This window comes from Aethalodelphis obliquidens, unplaced genomic scaffold, assembly GCF_003676395.1.
Source record: "Aethalodelphis obliquidens isolate GAN/ISIS:26980383/991018 unplaced genomic scaffold, ASM367639v1 scaffold12, whole genome shotgun sequence".
NCBI lineage: Eukaryota > Metazoa > Chordata > Mammalia > Artiodactyla > Delphinidae > Aethalodelphis > Aethalodelphis obliquidens.
The window spans coordinates 28438050-28458691 of NW_020837956.1; the positions used below are offsets into that span (position 1 = coordinate 28438050).

General features: G+C 46.4%; 1 protein-coding gene and 1 non-coding gene across 2 annotated transcripts; one reads left to right on the forward strand and one right to left on the reverse strand.

Moving 5' to 3' along the window:
• Nucleotides 1-697: 697 nt before the first annotated feature.
• LOC113624233 (U6atac minor spliceosomal RNA) lies at nt 698-823 on the forward strand. The gene has a single exon (XR_003434277.1). It is a non-coding gene; the product is annotated as a U6atac minor spliceosomal RNA (small nuclear RNA).
• Nucleotides 824-5923: 5100 nt separating this feature from the next.
• On the reverse strand, nt 5924-8380 carry RHOB (ras homolog family member B). Its single transcript, XM_027113749.1, has one exon. It carries the CDS (start codon nt 7990-7992, stop codon nt 7402-7404), a length of 591 nt encoding a protein of 196 aa, XP_026969550.1. The 5' UTR covers nt 7993-8380; the 3' UTR covers nt 5924-7401.
• Between the last annotated feature and the right edge of the window lie 12262 nt (nt 8381-20642).

Genomic DNA, 20642 nt, shown 5'->3' on the forward strand with positions numbered 1-20642 from the left:
CTGCATTTCAGATTTGTTCTTTCAGATTTGGCAGGTAACCAACTATACAGTCTGTAATTTCTACCATTACCCATGAAGTAAAAACTTTGAACAATTCTCCCTTGGCACAGATAAGAACAACTTCAGAGATCCCGGGCTGGCTCATTTATGTTCGTGTTTTCTTATGCCTGTAGGCTGGATCTCCATTTGGCCTACAGTGCTCGACTTTCTTGGAGGAAATCTGTAGCCACAAAATTGCTCAACCAAGAGGAAGAGGATGGATGGACAGAACGTCCCATTTACAGAGCCAGCCTGGTTATGCGACCAGATCTCACACTTTCCCATATTTGGCCGCTACGGACAAGTGTGTATTTTACAAGTGACTTTTTTTAGCACTCATATAAATAATACTTTTTATTCTGTCAGAGTCCCATTTATAAGCTCTCCAGAATTAAATAGCACATGCATTCCTGCACTCCTCTTAGGTGCCTCCAGAAGGTTTCGATTGTTTATCCAAAGGTTAAACAAGTTCTGGAATCAAATGAAATCAATCATTAACAAAGTGATGAGAAACTTGCTTCTGGGAACATTTGTTTCTTCCCTTTTCAGGATTGAAGGGAGAAGAAAAATAGCTCCAAATGACAGCCAGAGGACAGAGGTCACACAGAGTGATAAAAACCCAAAGCCTAGTTGCATAGCCCTTAGAATTGTGCTTTCAGTGTTGTATGAAAGGAGAGAAGGTTAGAACTCCCCTTGACAAGGATGGAAGAGGCCCTTGGGACTGACAACACACATACGATTAAGGCACTGCCACCTACTTTGTGGCATCTAACTACTGCTTTGTGAATTGGGAGATTGGGATTGACATACATACACTATTGATACTATGTGTAAAATACATAACTAATGAGAACCTGCTGAAGAACACAGGGAACTTTACACAATGCTCTGTGGTGACCTAAATGGGAAGGAAATCCAAAAACGAGGGGATCTGTGTCTACGTAGAGCAGGTACGCTTTGCTGGACAGTAGAAACTAACACAACATTGTAAAGCAACTCTACTCCGATAAAAATTTAAAATATATATATATACAAAGAGGTCCTGAAAAGAAAGAAAAAGAGAAGAAAAGAATTGTGCTTTTGGATCATGGTTTCTAAAATGAAAAACATGGCCAGTTGTGCCAGGCTCCCAACCCAGAAGCCAAAACTGCCCAGCTTCCTCTGATGCTCGAAGCTCAGCCCCGGCATCGACAAACCGCTGAGCACTGCTAGTCCCCCAGGTGACCCTGCAGAGGGTGGCCTGCAGCCCCAGAAATGTGCTTCCACTGCCTGCTCATCTCAGGATCACTGGGAGGACTTCCCCAGAGATCTCTCCAGGCCTGAGTACCTTGTGATTTCGGCAGGGGTGGGGTCCAGAGAAGGCTTTCCCTCAGCTGGTGTTGTCAGCGCCCAAAGCCTGGCCTCACAGGAGCACTTTCTTAACTTCCCTGGACTCAGCCCCTGTGCCAAAAACAGCTGGTTACTTGTCATTGCTGTGTCACACGTAGCTCATGTCAAAACAGAGTGATTTACCTGCTTGATTCCGAGCATGCGGTATCGGAGGACTGTTGGACCCTCCATGCAGCCCAGTCTTTTTTTTTTTTTTTTTTTTTTTGCGGTATGCGGGCCTCTCACTGTTGTGGCCCCTCCCGCTGCGGAGCACAGGCTCCGGACGCGCAGGCTCAGCGGCCATGGCTCACGGGCCCAGCCGCTCCGCAGCATGTGGGATCTTCCCGGACCGGGGCACAAACCCATGTCCCCTGCATCGGCAGGCGGACTCTCAACCACTGCGCCACCAGGGAAGCCCCTCACTGATCTTTGACCTCTGGTTTTCCCCTCTCCATCCAATCCATCCTCCACACTGCATTCAGGGTGGTTTTTCTCAAATCATCATCCCACCACATATGTAAGTTTGTTGTGCTGGAGCCAGACTGCCTGGGTTACCAAATCCACATGAGTTTTGTGACCCTGAGCAAGTTATCCAACCTCTTACGGCTCAGTTTCCTCATCAGTAATTGAGAATAATAGCACTGACCTCAAAGTCATCATGGATGATTGTGGTAGGCAGCTTCGAAAATGGCTCCAACGACCCCACCTTCTGCCATGAAAGCCCTTGGGTAATGCCCTCCCATTGAGTGTGGGCTGGACCCCGTTATTTGCTTCTAATAAAAAGAATACAGCAAAAGCAATGGAATGTTACTTCCAAGATTAAGTTAGGAAAGATTTTGACTTCTGCCTTGCCCACACTGTCTCTCTCTGGCTCTTCTCTCTCGTTTGCTGTGATGAAGCAAGCTTCCATGTTGGACTGCCCAATGGAGAGGCCCACGTGGCAAGGAGCTCAAAGGAGGCCTTGGCCAGTGAGGAACTGAATCCTACCAGCAACCATATGAGAGGGCTGGGGAGCAGACCCTTTCCCAGTCAAGCCTGGAGATCGATCGAGCCGCAGCCAACACCTTGACTACAGTTTCAGGAGAGACCCTGAGCCAGAGGACTCAGCTAAGGGGTGCCTGGATTCCTGACTCACAGAAATGGTGAAGAAATAGATGTTCTAAACCACTAAGTTTGGGGATAATTTGTTAGACAATGATAGATAATTAATACACACATAAAACAATACAGATGAAGAGCTTAGAACAGTGCCTGATGCCTACATTAGCTATTGTCATCATCATCATTATTATTACTTGTGCAGACACACATAGAGATTGAAAGCTCTGTGAGGGGAGGGACCATGCCTGCCTATTTGTCTACTGAGTCCCAAGCTCCTAGCACAGTGCCAGGCACAGAGTCCTTTAGTCAACCATAAATATTTGGAAGGAATGAACTGGGGTCCTCTAGCCAGCTCTTACCTCCCAGCCCAGGAAAGGGGCTGCTGAGAGTTGAAGGAGCTGCCTGAGTACCCACTTTCTCCCCCCAGCTAGAAGATGGACCAAGTAAAGTGGCTAAGGTCTGTCCCCCAACGAGCTGGAGTACGAGGTCCCTTTGTGGTGTCACAACCTCCTTGAGCCCAGGCTGCATGTTTCCCAGGAACACAGTTACCACAAAGCTAGCCCTTGTGTCTGCCCCCCATCCCTGGGAGGCACAGAGAAAACAATGAAACCGTCATCACCAACCTTCTCTCCCAGCCTGTGTGTGAACAGGGAGGGCCGGGGAGAGGCTGTTTGACTTGGCTGGGTAACATCATTTTTCTTGACTGAAGAAATGTATACCAGAAGGGCTACAAGTAGAAGGTAGTTCTCACCCAAGAGAGCTTTATTCCCCAGAGGCCAGGCCCCACAGTAATATAAAGAAGCTGTCTCTTTCATCTGCACATCGCCCACTCCTGCTTTAAGACTTAGGTCAAATGTCTCCTCTTCCATGACACCCTCCCCACCTTCCCCTGGGCTCCTGTTGTGCCCTGGGCCTAACACCCCCATTTGAGCATGCTCAGTGAATGCATTCCCAGAACTGCCTGGCCCACCAGGGCAAGGATTGTGTCCTGTTTGCTTTTGTATCCCTTGTCTCAGCAGAGCAGAGTGCTGTTGCGTTCTGAATTCGGAATGGCAGAAAGAAATCTCTAGAAGGGCATTAAACCCCCTGTTGCACAAGAATGTGGAGAAGAGAAGATAGGGGTTATGTATGGGTCATCCTGGGAGGGAAATTCTCTGAAAGTGCTGTGCTCTTTAAGGTAGGGCGGTTGGGACCACGGGGCACTACACCCTCAGCCTCGGGAATGTGATTTACTTTCCTGCTGAAATGACCTCCCTTCTCTGTGCAATGACATGAACTCTCCTTTATTCTAAGCCAGTGGTTCTCGAAGTGTGGTCCCCAGACCAGCAGCATCAGCATCACTTGGTCCCCACCCCGGACATACTGATCAGAGACTCTGGAAGCTAGGCCCAGCCATCGGTGTTTTAACCAGCCCTCCATGTGATTCTAATGCATGCTTAAGTTTGAAAACCACTGTTCTAAGTACACTGAAACACATGTGAAAAAGACCCTAGAAATACAGTCCAGATTGATTTCAAATTAAGATTAAACAAGAACCCAAGCCAATGCCCCTTGCTACGAAATGCCCAGGATCAATGAAACACCCCACTATTCTCCACGAAACCATTCAACAGGCAATTAAATGAACTCAGCACATTTATTTTAAATGTGCAAAATGAATTTTCATATCCTAAGAGTAACACCAGATGTTTTACCTCTTTTTTCCTAATTGATTTTCCAGCCTACAGCAATTCGTCTTTATATTTTCCAGTTGGATCTAATGCAGCAAGAAGAGTGTGTTCCGGCAGGATTATTAAATGCCATGCATTTTAAAACAAGCATAACCCAGGCTGCCATGTGTCACCTGGCTTGTTGTCTTCCTAAAATTTAAAAAAAAAAAAAAAAAAAAAAAAAAGGCAGCTATAGGTACCAGGCAGATTTGAGCAGGCAGGAAACCCAGAAAAGGCCCTTTCGGGGGCTGGGACTCCAGGCTCTTGGCTGGTTGCAAAGCTGAGTACTGGGCATTGAGCCCAAGCTTGAGCTCTTCACAGAGTCCTGCACTCCCTGGTACCAAAGGATTTGCAAGCTGTAAAACTTGCAAATCAACATTTTGTTTTTCTGTGGAAATTTTTGCCTTTAAAAGAAGAAAAAGTACGCTGAGGGCTAGAGGTGAGTGAGGCCAGGAGATGAGGAAAGGATGAGGCAGTGGCTTAGAGAAGCCAACCTGGGTGGACCCTCTCCTTGCTCTGTGCCTGGAGCTGCCCAGACAATTCCCCTCTGTCGGCCAATGAGCCTGGCTGTGCAGGAGGCCCTGTTAATGTTTTGTTTTGTTTTGTTTTGTTTTTTAAGTGGGTGAAAAGTCACCAGCAACCAGGCTTGCCTCACTCAACAAAAGCTCTTGGGAGTCTAGGGAAAGACAGGGAAACAGAAGCCTCAAGTTTTAAAGCAAAGGGCTTCAAAAGGGGCCTTCTCTGCTTCTGACTGGAGGAGGTGAGCTGGCAGGGGCGGGGGGCGGGGGGCAGTGGCAGCAGGCAACTAAGGGCTAGAAACCCAGAAAGTGTTGATTCCAAAAACAAAAACCACGTCTTTGGTAGTTGGGAAAGGTTGGCAGTATCTGCTACCTTTCCTCGAAGCTGCTGAGGCTGGCAGATTTGAGCCATCATACCTGTAGCGGGATTTTAATACGGTCTCTGAAGATAAATCTGCCTGTCTGGTTCTGGGACCCACTGCAGCAGGCTAACTGTCTGAAATTAGAGCTCATCAAGATTCCACGTCAAAGTGTGCCTGCCCCAACTTTCAATAACAGTCACCCAAAGCCTCGTGTTCTGTCTGTAATGCGGCCACTCCTGGCACTTAGAATAAAGCATTTTAGGCTACATATAGACCTTCAGATGAAACTTCAACGATAGAAGAATCAGCTTCTGATCTGGGCTCTCCCCAGCTTCCACCCAGGAGCTCAGGCCAGAGATAAGACCCTACAATCGTGGGGTTATTGTGTAACCCCACGAGGATCTGAAGGGAACCCAGGAACCAGTCTTTTGGACAGAGAGCCTGGTCCCAAACCGGTGATTAACAATAACAACAAAAAAGTCATCTAAATTTTAAATGCACAAATGACACCTTTCCAAGTTTCAAAGAATAGGCAGCAAAGGCCCCATAATGGACTTCGACACAAGTGCTTAAGACATACAAACAGTACATGTTAGGTCGAAGGTTTGGGCACTGGGTGCCGGGGTAGCCTCCGGGACTGGGACGGGAGGAACCTGGTCCCCCATGGCCACGCAACCCCACACGTCCTCGAAGGGATTTCATCCCCATTTCTTACAAACACTATGAGGGAAACTGAGTTGTTGGGACCTCCACTGCAGAATTCTGCCCTTGCCCCCAAATTCACAAGAATATTTTTACACATTATTAAACCACAGGAGCCATTTTATAAATGTCATCATCATAGTCTTTTAATATTTTACATAAAAAAACTGTATACACAGCTTATAGAACTTTTATGTAAACATCATAAGCTCACCACTTTGTCATTTGTCAGTTTATTTAAAAAATAAAAAACAAGACAACAATTTAGTAGAAGTACCACTGGATGGGGAAGGGAGGGGGAGAAAAGAGACACTAGGGGCAGGTTTACTCTCTGTACAGAGATGCAGAGAAAATTTCACACAGCTTTAGAGACTGACTTGTGGGGGTGAAAAAAAAAAGGTTTTAGATAGGCTCTAACACTTGTTACTGCCCTTTCTCAAAAGAGTGCGCATACCTGCACAAATAAAATCGCAAAACAGAACAGTGTTGCCACTTTTTTCAAAAGAAAATAATTAGTGGTTTCTTTTTCTTCTCCTTTTTTTTAAAAGTCATCATTTTTTTAAAAACATCAGAAGTAGATGAGGTTACAGTGTACAAGTGTGGTCAGAATGCTACTGTCTTATGCAAATGACAAGTGCATTAAATGTCAAACAATGAAACAATTGTGCAAAGAATTCTTCCACCCCCCCAAAAAAAAACCACCCAAGTTTTAGCCTTTAAATAAATCAAATAACATCAGTTTCTTGGACTGAACGATTTTCACTTGTAGGACAGGCACAAAGTTCGCTTATGGCAAAAACGACCTGCAGCACACTTTCCCTCCTCCTGCCTGTGTCTGGTGAGGGGGTTCGCGGGGGGGTGGGGGGGGCTGGCCCGCAGGAGCCATGAGTCTAGAAGCTGTGTCCTCTCATCCCCAAGTTGGCTGCAAACGTCTTCCCAGGGTTTGGAAAGATGGCCAAGTCTTGTTCGTGCTGGGATGGACGCCTGACCCAGGCTGGGCCGGAGCTGTTCCAGCGCCCCGTCACTCCACCCACCACCACCATTAAATAACACCATCCTACCTCCGAAAATAAAATTATATCTATATTTATATAACACCCCATCCTCCCCAGCCCTCCCCTCCCGCAGTTCCCGAGGTCTATGTTACAGACAGGGGATAGCAGGCGCTCGCTGGTTATGGACGAACATCTGATGGGGCGCGGCCGCACCCCGGTGCCAAGCTTGTCTCCGGGAGGCAGAGGCGGGCATGGGGTGAAAACCCGGCGGCGGGGAGTCGAACATACACATAGCCACACACTCTGAAGAGGCTTGACTCTTCCCTAAAGGGTGGTCAGGGGACCCTTGGCACTCAGCGGGGCGGCCAGGCCTGTGCAACACAGCCGGACGCACAGACACTTGGAAAGCAGGCGCCCGGTGCCTACCACGCGGATTCCCGGCGCCAGAGCCTGAGCCGCCGGGCCACGTCGGCCGGGGCTGAAGGCAGACACCAGGCAGTCCGGTGGGGTCCTTGGGGCACGCGGGTCTCCCCTTCCCCGGGCTCGTGGGGGCTGGGCCCGGGAGGGGGAGGCGCGCCGGCAGGGGAAGGCGGGGCGGGCGCGGCCCTCATAGCACCTTGCAGCAGTTGATGCAGCCGTTTTGGGAGCCGTAGCGCTTCTGCAGCGCGGCGCGCGTGGCCGTCTCGAAGACCTCGCGCACGCCCTCCTTGGTCTTGGCCGAGCACTCGAGGTAGTCGTAGGCTTGGATGCGCACGGCCATGGCGCGGCCGTCATCCGTGCGCACCGGTTCCTGCTTCATGCGCGCCAGCTCTGTGCGGACGTGCTCGTCGCTGCGTAGGTCTTTCTTGTTGGCCACCAGGATGATGGGCACATTAGGGCAGAAGTGCTTCACCTCGGGCACCCACTTCTCGGGGATGTTCTCCAGCGAATCCGGGCTGTCCACCGAGAAGCACATGAGGATCACGTCGGTGTCCGGGTAGGAGAGTGGCCGCAGGCGGTCGTAGTCCTCCTGGCCCGCCGTGTCCCACAGCGCCAGCTCCACCTGCTTGCCGTCCACCTCGATGTCGGCCACATAGTTCTCGAAGACGGTGGGCACGTACACCTCGGGGAACTCGTCCTTACTGAACACGATCAGCAGGCACGTCTTGCCGCACGCGCCATCGCCCACCACCACCAGCTTCTTACGGATGGCCGCCATGAGCGGGCCGGGCCCGGGCAGCAGGAGGGGGCCCGCGAGCGCCTCGCTGCCGTCCCGCTCGCCGCTCACTGCTCACCTCGGGCTGCGCGCTGGGGGAAAGGGTTGCTAGCTGCACCCAGGCCCCGGGGTGGCGCGTTCTCTCGCTGTGCTCGGGCTGCCGCGGAGGGGTAGGTGGGGGCGCCGGGGCATAGGGCGCGCCGTGCGTCTCCGCGCTGCTCCGGAGCGGTGGCCGCTCGCCTCGTCCCGGGCCTGGGGTCGGCGCCTTTGTGCGCAAAAAGTGGCTAGAGCAGCGGACCCGGCCTAGCTCCCTCCCGGGTCTCTCTAGGCCTCAGCAAATGTACAAGAGAACACACGAGTGCAGCCAGACTGCGGTGGCAGATGCGGGCTGCGGCCCCAGCGCCCACTATTTAAAGAGTTCGGCGACTTTCTTAATATAGCCGCCCAATGGGAAGCAAGCCGACTGAGCTCATCGCTGCGGAGCTTGACTCTGATTGGCCGTCCGCTGCAGCCCAGGGGCGGGGCCGGGCGAGCTTGATTGACGGCCCAGACCGCCGGGTTGGGAGAGGCGGCGACTGGGGAGTCAACGCCGCGGCGGCTGGCCCTGCGGGGCTCGGGCGGCACCTGGGTTCCCGTCTTCGCCGCAGCTTGTGCGCGCGAAGCGGGAGGGCTGGAGCTAGCTGCCCGGAGCCCGCGGAGCCTGGACGAGCGGTTCCGAGAGAGGCGGCACTTTGCGGGCCGTTGATGACTCCCTCCCACTCAAAATTGCCCCCTTGCTTCTCAAACTCCCAGCGGGTGGTCGGACCTGTGGGGGAGGGGGCGGCTCCTTTAATGTGGTTTTGTTTTTAAATACACGCACATGCACACACACAGAGGCACACATATACACACACACACACACGTTTGATTCCAAGCAAGGCTGTCGGGGTTTTTTGTTTTTAATTCAGAAGCGGCCCCTCCCTTGGTCGAGTCCGCCGCCCCCATCCCTCCACCCGGTACTCGCCCTGAGCCCTGGGTTTGGATCTCCGAGAGGGTGGCTGTAAGTTGGGTAGGCCTGGGCCCAGCCTCTGGCTCTAACGAGTCCTGCCTCCTACCCCCTTCTCGGCACCCAGCCTAGGTCCCTAGGTGAAGATTGGGGGAAGGGGGGGGCAGTGAAAAGCGAAGGTCGAGGCTGGTTGCAGAACTTCAGGTCCACTTGGAGGAAGTTACCAGTCAGAAAAAGCCAGACTCAGCCCTGGTTTGTCAGGATTAATTAGGATCCTGGTCATAAGGTAGAGAACTGTCTGGAGTAAATAGTACAATAAAATCCAGCCACCCCACACCCCATTGGGCAAGAATAGGCTGCGGCCCCAGGGAGTGGGAGGAGAAACTTGCAGGCTGGGACACAGCAAATCAGTGTGTGGTGGGGTGCTAGATCCCTAGTCTTCTGCTCCCACCAGGACTTAATTGATCTATTCCTTGAATTCTGCAGGAGATGACACCTATGTCTGAGCTAGAAGAACCTAAGCCAATGGATCTCAATGGACAGAAGAGGTGGGAAGGGGGAGGGAGGGAGGGAGGATCTCCCAGGAAGGAGGAACAGCTTGAACAAAAGCGGAGATGTGGGAAAGAGTAGGACAAGTTCTAGGAACAGGGAATATCTTAGTGTGGCTGCCCTCGGTGGAGAGAGAGAGAGGTGAAACTCAGGATGGAGGCCAGTCATGGAGGAACCAACTACTCAGGTTGGGCCATATCTATTCTGGAGGCCGTGGGATGCTTACTGGTTTTTCAGAAAGGAGAGACCCACTACATCATGATGAGGTTATTGCCTCATATTTCTGCCTCCCCCTCTGACTGGAAGCTGTTGGAGGGCCTGGATTCTGTCTTATCTCAGCATCTTGAAGCCCTAGCATAATGCCTGACCCTATGCAAGAATCAGTAAACGACTGTGGAGAATTCGCCTAAATGCTCAGGAACTCAGTTGGAACTTTCTGGAGTCTCTTACCTCAGACTCCAGACTGCTTTACCAACCATCCACCCAAACCCGGGCAGCCAGCTGTAGCTGAGCCATGGTGTTTTCACACATGATTCATATGTTGAGATGTAGGTCCCCAAATGGATGCCGCAGATATAATCAGGTCAAATACGACATTAGTGCCACTAACCCCCAGAGCCCATCCTCATTCAAGTGACCAAAACTGCTTCCCTCACATTGGATTATTTCCACTACAATGCCTAATGTTTTTGTTTTTTTGATTTTGTTTTTCAGATCTAAGGAACTGAACTGTCAGTAAGTAAATAATTTCTCCAAGTGGAATCCCATGGGAGAAAGTAAGGTTTTTTTTTTTTTGGATCATTTGTTTAGGGCTCCAATCTAGCACCTTTTTCTTTTCTTTTAATTTCAGTTTGCCTGTTAGAAAAATCTAAATTTTTCTTCCTTTAATCAAAACCTTTTATAGCTGTATTGTTAACACTGCTTTCCTTTATCTTAATATAGCTTGGGAATCTTGGCTATGTCCTTAAGCTTCAAATATTAAGAAAGTATCAAACAATTAAAGTTTTGTACCATGTATTTTTTTTTTAACTGGAATACAAAGAATCAGGAAGAGGGATTCAATTCACTCATTTCCTGACTCTCAGACATATTATATGAGGTGTTCCAAGCTTGAATCTCAATATTGCAGTAATTTCTAAAAATATTCAGTTGGTAAATTATTCCAAAGTAAACAAGTAGAAAAATCCATATTCTGCAGCAGCTTCTTTTCATGGTCTTCATTTTCATGTCCAGGATCCTTTGACAAACTCTGTGAAGACTGGCTACTTCAAATACTGTACCACTCACGGGATAAACTCTCCCAAACTAGGGGATGTGCCTAATGGCCTCCTCACTGCCGCTGCTCTCCCATCACAATACACTGGCAAAGGGCAAGGATAAAACTGACTTGTCAAGGAGAGCAAATCATTTTAATAGTTAACTTTAGTAACCTATAGATTCATTGTATGACAGATACCCACACTAATGAGAGAGGGAAGTTATCCTTCAGACAAAAGGGAGATGTTAATCTACCTCCAATCTTCCTTCAGCCTTATTTATTTGGCCTTTTTTGTCCACTGTCTCATACAGAGCTCCTGTAAATCACCCCCCAACTCTTCGGAGACAAGACCAGCCAGAGACTGGAGTGTTCATTAGATTTTAGTGCCATCTTGTGGCAATATTTACAGGGTTTTTTTAAACATATATATATATATGTATATATATATATATATATATATATAATTATATTTAAATATTTTATAAATATTTTCTATATATGATTATATAAAAACTTATCTAGCCAAAAAGCATGCATTTTATGACTATTTTTATTTTAAGATGTTTCACAGGATGTAAAACCCCTATTTGTTTCACAAGCAGCTTCTTTAGAAATTCTTCACATATATATTTATACACACACAGAACTTTTTTCATATACACTTAAAAAATTAATTAATTCCTTCCTAGTTAAATAGTAACTTCTAAAAGAGATTAGAAGAGATAACAGCTGTGGAACCTTACTAATTTATATAACAATGGACTTTCTTTTAACCTAATTACAATGTACAGAAAGTTGTAAAACAACTTGAACTGCAAAAATCATCTGCTTTCTTCCCCCCAGTTAAGAAAGCCATTATTGGATAATCTGGTATAACTGGAAGTAATAATAATTCACTTACCAATAAGCATTTACTGGAAACCAGCAATACCATAGACATTCCTGACACTCATTTAATTTTTAAATTATTTCTAATTTGAGCAAGTAGTTTAGGGTCTCTAGGAAAATTGTCAACCTTCCTTCTCAATGTGATGAGTTTTAAAAAGGGAAAGGCTCTTCTAGGCCTAGCCATACTATTTCATATGGAAAAACAGAAGTGGTCCCATATGGTCCGTTTGGGCCCATTCAGCCACGAGTTACATAGCTGAGCCTTCAGACTGCTTTCTGGGGTCTTCAAGCTATAAGTAACAGCAATTCAAACACCCCTCCCCTGTTCCAAGATTGTGACCCAGTTTGACCCAGGCCTAAGACAGAGAGGCTGTGCTCACAGGAGAATCACCATAGCTAGAATGTTAAACTTTGGAATGTAGGCATTGACCTCTGATCAGACTCCCTGTCTGTCCAGCCCAGGGTCGTGCTAAGGGGAATTGGCAGTGGGCAACAGGGCCTAGCTCCTGAGCATTCTAAAATTGCACCATCCAATCCAGTAACCGATAGCCACGTGTGAAATCCTGCTGATACCACTAAAGAACCATTTTCGATGTTATATAATTTTAATAAATTTAAATTTAAAAGCTGATATTCATGGTAGAGGAAAAGGGAAATGTTGGTCAAAGAGTATAAACTTCCAGTTAGAAGATGAATAAGTTCTAAGGATCTAATGTCTAGCATGGTGATTTTAGTTAATAATACTATATTATATACTTGACAGTTGCCAAGAGAGTAGTTCCTAAATGTTCTCAGCACAGGTTGGGAATTCTCTGGTGGTGCAGTGGTTAAGACTCTGAGCTCCCAATGCAGGGAACTTGGGTTCAATCCCAGGTCAGGGAACTAGATCCCACATGTGTGCCACAACTAAGAGTTTGCATGCCACAACTAAGGAGCTGGCAAGCCACAACTAAGACCCAGCGCAATCAAATAAAAATAAATATTAAAAAAAAAAGAAATGGTAATGATGTGATGTGATGGAGGTGTTAGCTATTGCTATAGTGGTAATCGTTTTGCAATATGTAAGTGTATCAAATCAACACCACTGTTGTACACCTTAAACTTATACAATGTTATATGTCAATTATATCTCAATAAAGCTGGAGAAATAATTGATTTAATACTGATATGGCACTCAGAAAACTATAAAACACTGTTGAAAAAAATCAAAGATGACATAAACAGATGGAGAAATATACCATTTTCTTGGATTGGAAGAATCAATGTTGTGAAAATGACTATACTACCCAAAGCAATCTACAGATTCAATGCAATCCCTATCAAACTACCAATGGCATTCTTCACAGAATTAGAACAAAAAATTTTACATTTCGTATGGAAACACAAAAGACCCCGAATAGCCAAAGCAATCTTGATAAAGAAAAACAGAGCTGGAGGAATCAGGCTCCCTGACTTCAAACTATACCACAAAACTACAGTAATCAAGACAGTATGGTATTGGCACAAAAACAGAAATATAGATCAATGGTACAGGATAGAATGCCCAGAGATAAACCCACACACATATGGTCACCTAATTTATGACAAAGTAGGCAAGAACGCACAGTGGAGAAAAGATAGTCTCTTCAATAAGTGGTGCTGGGAAAACTGGACAGCTATGTGTAAAAGGATGAAATTAGAACACTACCTAACACCATACACAAAAATAAACTCCAAATGGATTAAAGACCTAAATGTAAGACCAGACACTATAAAACTCTTAGAGGAAAACATAGGAAAAGCACTCTTTGACATAAACCAAGCAAGATCTTTTTTGACCCATCTCCTAGAGAAATGGAAGTAAAAAGAAAAATAAACAAATGGGACTTAATTAAACTTAAAAGCTTTTGCACAGCAAAAGAAACCATAAACAAGATGAAAAGACAACCCTCAGAATGGGAGAGAATATTTGCAAATGAAACAATGGACTAAGGATTAATCTCCAAAATACACAGACAGCTCATGGAGCTCAATATCAAAAAGACAAACAATCCAATTAAAAAAATGGGCAGAAGACCTAAATAGACATTTCACCAAGGAAGACATACAGATGGCTAAGAGGCACATGAAAAGATGGCTCAACATCTCTAGTTATTGGAGAGATGCAAATCAAAACTGCAATGAGCTATCACCTCACACTGGTCAGAATGGCCATTATCAAAAAATCTAGAAACAATAAATGTTGGAAAGGGTGTGGTGAAAAGGGAACCCTCCTGCACTGTTGGTGGGAATGTAGATTGATACAACCACTATGGAAAACAGTATGGAGGTTCCTTAAAAACTAAAAATAGAACTACCATATGACCCAGCAATCCCACTACTGGGCATATACCCTGAGAAAACCATAATTCAAAAAGAGTCATGTACCACAATGTTCATTGAAGCTCTATTTACAATAGCCAGGACATGGAAGCAACCTAAATGTCCATCGACAGGCGAATGGATAGAGAAGATGTGGCACATATATACAATGGAATATTACTCAGCCATAAAAAGAAACGAAATTGAGTTATTTGCAGTGAGGTGGATGGACCTAGAGTCTGTCATACAGAGTGAGGTGACTCAGAAAGAGAAAAGCGTATTCTGTATGCTAACGCATATATATGCAATCTTAAGAAAAAAATGGTACTGATGAACCTAGTTGCAGGGCAGGAACAGAGACATAGACCTAGAGAATGGACTTGAGGACACGGGATAGGAGGGGGAAGCTGGGGCGAAGTGAGAGTAGCATCGACATATATACACTACCAAATGTAAAATAGCTAGTGGGAAGCAGCATCATAGCACGGGGAGATCAGCTTGGTGTTTGCGACCACCTAGAGGGGTGGGATAGGGAGGATGGGAGGGAGGCTCAAGAAGGAGGGGATTTGGGGACATATGTATGCCTATGGCTGATTCACTTTGTTGTACAACAGGAACTAACACAGTATTGTGAAGCAATTATCCTCCAATAAAGACCTATTTAAAAAAAATACTGATATGGACCACCAAAAAGTTTTTTAAATAAAAAATTAATAAAAAGTGATATTCGATTCAGTTATTGGGAAATGTTTATGTATGTTTGAAGCAACTTGAGTATATGAAGCTACTTTTTCTTACCGGAAATTTTTTGAAATCTAAATACAGATTGAGCATCTTTGATGAAAATTTAGCATCTGAATTGAGATGTGCTGTAACTGTACAATAAACACTAGAATTTAAAGGCTTAGATTGAAAAACATGTAATATAGTCCACGAAATATTTTTATATTAATTACATATTGACATGATATTTTGGATATAGTGAATTTTTTTTAAATATGAGATTTAATATGTTAGATATATTTGGATATATAATTCAAATAAATTTTACCTTTTTCTGTTTGCTACTGTGACAACTAGAACATTTTAAATTACATATGTAGGTTACATTGTATTTCTCTTGGATAGTACCGCTCTAAGATGTCTACAAGCTCAGGTGGCTTCCTGGCAACTCCCTCCCTCACCGCCCTTTTGGGGAGTCACCTTTATATGAACCCCCTGGATCCCCTTAATCTTCCTGTGGGGGTTAGAGGTAGGATTTCCGTTTGTTTGTTCTAAACTCACTGCTGGATTTCAGACAGGCTCAGACACTTAGATAAACAGTGTGGTTTGGGGCCATCTGGGACCTCCCTGTCCACTTTCCATCACTGCTTTCCAGGCCAGACACCTCTAGGAATTTTCATCTGTCTCCCTAAACAGCAGCCCCCTCCCTAGTCTGTCCAGCTCTCACCCCAGCACTAGGCGATGTTTTCTTGAACAGGTGAGGCTATTTGGGCCTTTTTGCACGTGTCTTATTTTCCTTTCCAGAAGAGGGAATCAACATCTAGTCCTTGTCTGATTCTGGTAGAAAAATGGGAGGTGTAGATTGTTTTCTGGAACTCTCATATCAACCTCAATTCAATTCAGTAAATGTAGATTGAAAGGAGAATGGATGGGAAGGTGAAGACACAAAAGATAAGTAAGCTTAGGACTAACAGGTAGTGAAGTCTTGTCCCTCCCGCACCATGGGAGAAGACCTCACTAATATGTAAATGAAGGATGGAGTCAGCTTCACACTGGTGTTCACGGCTGAGCAAGGCTTTGGGTAAGCAGTTGGATTTTTCCAGAAGAGGTGCCCATTTGCACCATGTGAAACATTTACTGCGTGTATTATGTGGAGAAATGTTCCAATCAGAGCCATTTGTTGAGAGGGAGAAGTAGGAAAATGTTCCTCTTTCCACGCCTGAGTTTGTCTGAAGACATTGCAGGGTGAGGTTTGTCTCACCCTGAGGAATGGGAAGGCAGAAAGGAAAGAGGAAGGTCACAAGAACTCACCCTTACATAAGTGTTCTTACAAAATCCACCCCAGCAATGCTTGCTGTTTCTGTGACAGACGCTGAAATTTCACACAGATTTGTTAACTTCCCCAAAGCTACCGGAAAGTGATGGGGAGATGTAGTAAGCAGAAGAGAGACAGCCTCGTACCCGGAACCTGGAAACTTACTTTTTAGGTCTTCCAATTCCTAGCTGTACAGCCTTGGGCAAATCAACCTTTCCAGGTCTCCGTTTCCCCATCTGTAAAATGAGAGAGAGAACTCAGAGGTTGGAAACTCAAATGTCCACAGGGGTCCTGCAGTTAACTGTGTGTGAGACATAATGGCAGTGGTGGAAACTGGGGAACCAGAGAACATGCCCTATCTAAGCAATAAAAGTTCCGAATTTAAAAACCAACTACTGGGCTTCCCTGGTGGCGCAGTGGTTGAGAGTCCACCTGCCAAGGCAGGGGACGTGGGTTCGTGCCCCGGTCCGGGAAGATCCCACATGCTGCAGAGCAGCTGGGCCCGTGAGCCATGGCCGCTGAGCCTGCGCGTCCAAAGCCTGTGCTCCGCAACGGGAGACGCCACAACAGTGAGAGGCCCGTGTACCGCAAAAAAAAAAAAAAAAACCAACTACTGTGCTGTCCAAAAAAGGCACAAACAGAACAGGTTGGATTTGGCCAGGCAGAAAAGTTTGTGGCCCCTGACTAGATGAATTTCATTTTTTACAGATCAAGAGGGCTCACCTGTAGAAAATAATATTGTTAATCCTTTCATAAACTGAAAAAATAATTTTATAAAACAAAAAATCCTTTTTCTTGAATTTTATTTTTCAAAACTTTATTTTATTTGAGTTACTTATACCGAGGTCCGAAAGATGAAATATTCCAAAGGATGGAAACTAGAGAAACATAGTCTTAAGTAAGAATAAGTTATTCTCGGACTTCCCTGGTGGTGCAGTGGTTAAGAATCCGCCTGCCAATGAGGGTTCGAGCCCTGGTCCGGGAAGGTCCCACATGCCACGGAGCAGCTAAGCCCGTGGGCCACAACTACTGAGCCTGTGCTCTAGAGCCCGCGAGCCACAGCTACCGAGCCTGCGTGCCACAACTACTGAAGCCCGCACAACTAGAGCCCATGCTCCGCAACAAGAGAAGCCACCACAATGAGAATCCCGCACACCGCAACGAAGAGTAGCCTCCACTCACCACAACTAGAGAAAGCCCACGCACAGCAATGAAGACCCAACGCAGCCAAAAATAAATAACTAAATTTATTAAAAACAAAAAAAGGAATAAGTTATTCTCACAGCTACCTCAGGGTTAGCATTGAGCAGGGTGGGAGATGTTACACCCTTATGTCAGTCCAGGGGGCAATAACACCAAGATTTTTTCTCCTCCCATTTTTTTTTAGTCTTGAAAGCAAATGATCTAATCAAAGTATTTATACAGGGATGGATGATTCACTCCTTTTATTCTCTGATGATGTCAGAATTTTGCAATAGGGAGGAGTTGAATACACAATGGGTTTCCACACTCCAGTGTGTTATCACTGAAGATGGCTCTGTGACTATTTATAGCACGAGACAGAGCCTCTATTAGGAGCCACTGCTCAGGACCAGGCAATCTAGGGAGCAGATGTCACAGTCGTGGGGAGACTATGAAGGATACAGTTCACCCCACCATTCCAGGACCTCTGCTTCTGCTCCAGCCACACAGGATGGTGGAACATGGCTCAGCAAAAAAGACTGTTCTTCATGAGGGTCCTCAATCAGAAAGGAGAACACTGAAAAATCTCTCTTTTCCACAATTCTCACATGCAACTGTTTCATCTCTGGAAAGTGGAGTTGTGTGATTTCTGATCAGCTTGGTCACAATGTATGTTTAAGAAAGAAGTTGATGCATTTGTAGCTTGGAAATCTCAGTGATATGCCTAGGAAATCCACTCACGCATTCATTCATCCATTCATTCCACTAACATGTGTTAGGTGCCTCCTGTATGCCTCGGTATAGGGCTAGCTGCCATGCTTTAAGGCACTCAAGGACCTGACATAGTTGGCGTCTCACAGCTGTTGAACTTCCTATGTCTAAACTGAGGTAGGGACAGGGCTTAAACCAGGCAGATATGAAGGAGGTAATGACAGTTGCTGCTCTCATTCAATCATTTATTCCGCAGACATACTCTGTGCCAGGGAGCAATTTGACAGAGTCCCAGCCCTCAGAGCAGCTTCAGTCCATAAATACAAGTGGCAATACAGTACAATAATCATAACAAACTATTTCAATCTAGTGTGGTGAGTGCTATAATGGGTAGGCACAGGGGAGGGGCCAGAGTAGGCTTGAAGGAAGAGCTATGTTGGTACTTTGGTGGCTCTCAATAAACCACACACCCCCAGTATTCATCTCCTTGTGTGGTCGCTTCCCATGATGAGTCTGAGCTTGACCATGTGACTAGCTTAAGCCAATGGGACATCAGCAAGAATGATGCAAGCTACAGCTTGATAAGTACTTGCATATTGGGGCTTGCCCTTTGGGAGTGCTTCTTCCTGGAACCCGGCTGCCATGCTTTATGGAAACTCAATTAGCCAAGTGGAGAAACCCAAATGGAAAAGAATTGGGTCCCTGGCCAATAGCCACAGCTAAACTACAAGCCGGTGGCCAGCACCAACCCTTCTTAACATTCCAGCCAACACCATGGGAAAGAGAAGAACTGCCTGAGTCAACCCACAGAGTCATAAGAAATAATACATTGTTGCTGTCTTAAGCCACTATGTTTCAGGATGGTTTGTTCCACAGGAATGGATAACCAAACAGGCTGTCCTGATGGCTGCATACAAGTTAGCCAGACCAAGAAAGGAAAAGAAGGGCCTTCTAGAGTATGGAGGCATGAGATAGCATAGCATATTCAGGTACTAGATAGATCAGTATGGCGGGAATGTGGGGTATACGGTGGAGAGAAGCAGGGGCTGGAACTGAGGAGGCTGGCCAGGCCCAGATAAGAGCATCTGAGGATGGGCCGGGAATCCCCAAGGTGACGATTCACTAAGAGGACTCACGGGACTCAGTGGGTAGCTGTACTCACAGCTGTGATTTATTAGAACAACAGGAGGCAGAACAAGGTCAGCAAAGGGAAGGCACGTGAGGCGAAGTCAGGGGACAGCAGGTGCAGGGGTAATTGTTCTTGAGAGTATGCAGTCAGAGTCCTCTCCCAGGGAACCACACAGGACACACCTACTTCCCCCAGCAATGAGTTATGACAACACGCATAAAACACTGCCAACCAAAGAAGCTCCTTAGAGACTCAGGGCCGGGGATTTTTACTGGGAGCTGTGATGGTTATTTTTATTTTTTATTTTTTTGCGGTACACGGGCCTCTCACAGTCGTGGCCCCTCCCGCTGCGGAGCACAGGCTCCGGACGCGCAGGCTCAGCGGCCATGGCTCAAGGCCCAGCCACTCCACATCATGTGGGATCTTCCCGGACCGGGGCACGAACCCGTGTCCCCTGCAGCGGCAGGCGGACTCGCAACCACTGCGCCACCAGGGAAGCCCGGTTAACTTTTTATGTCAACTTGGCCAGGCTACCATGCCCAGTTTGGTCAAACACCAGTCTAGATGTTGCTGGTGAAGGTATTTTTTAGAAGAGATTAGCATATAAATCAGTGGACTTTGAGTAAAGCTGATTATTCTCCATAATATCGATGGGCTTCATCCGAACAGTTGAAGACCTTAAGAACAGAGACTGAGATTTCCGTAAGAAGGGAGAATCCTCCTAAAGACTTCAGCGTAGACATCCTGCCTGTTGCCCTGAGAATTTGGGCTCAAATGCCTCAACATCGACTCTGAATTTCCAGCCTGCCAGACTCCCCTACAGAGTTCAAACGTGCCAACCCCACAACTGCATGAGCCAATTCCTTAAAATGAATCGCTTGCCCCCCTCCATAAATACATCCTATTGGTTCTGTTTCTCTAGAGAACTCTGACTAATACAGGGCTGACCCCAGAGGCACCCTCTGCCTGGCACGTACCCAAATTCCAGACTCCTAGAAGGAAAGCAGGGGTTCAACATGAATCGTATTGGCTGTTTCTACAGACAGTTTAGGGACAGGGAGCCACTCTTCTCAGTTAATGTGTAGGAACCCCCCCGACTCGAAATCTCTGTTCCCAGATGCCAGACAAGGGCCAGCCTGGTAAGCAGGCCTTTTTAAGGATAAGCAGTCAGACCTAACTCCTTTCCATATGGAAAGTAAGTAGTTTATACTGTGGACAATAAAAAGTCTTTGAATTTTTTTTTTTTTTTTGGCTGTGCCACGTGGCTTGTGGGATCATAGTACCCTGACCAGGGGTTGAACCCATGCCCCCTGCATTGGAAGCATGGAGTCTTAACCACTGGACTGCCAGGGAAGTCCCTGAGTTTTTTTTTTTTTTTTAATGTAAATATGTTATTCCATTAGAGATTTTAAAGTGTGTGTGGCATGTTATGTTTCGTGTCATAAGGCCATGCTAACTGCATATGGGAGCCAGCCCAAGTAGGGGAAGTAGAGAAGCAGGCTTCGGATGAGGAGGCCCCTCTGGTCATCCAGGCAGAGTAAGGATGGAGTGGAAGGGGGAGGTTTGGGAAAAC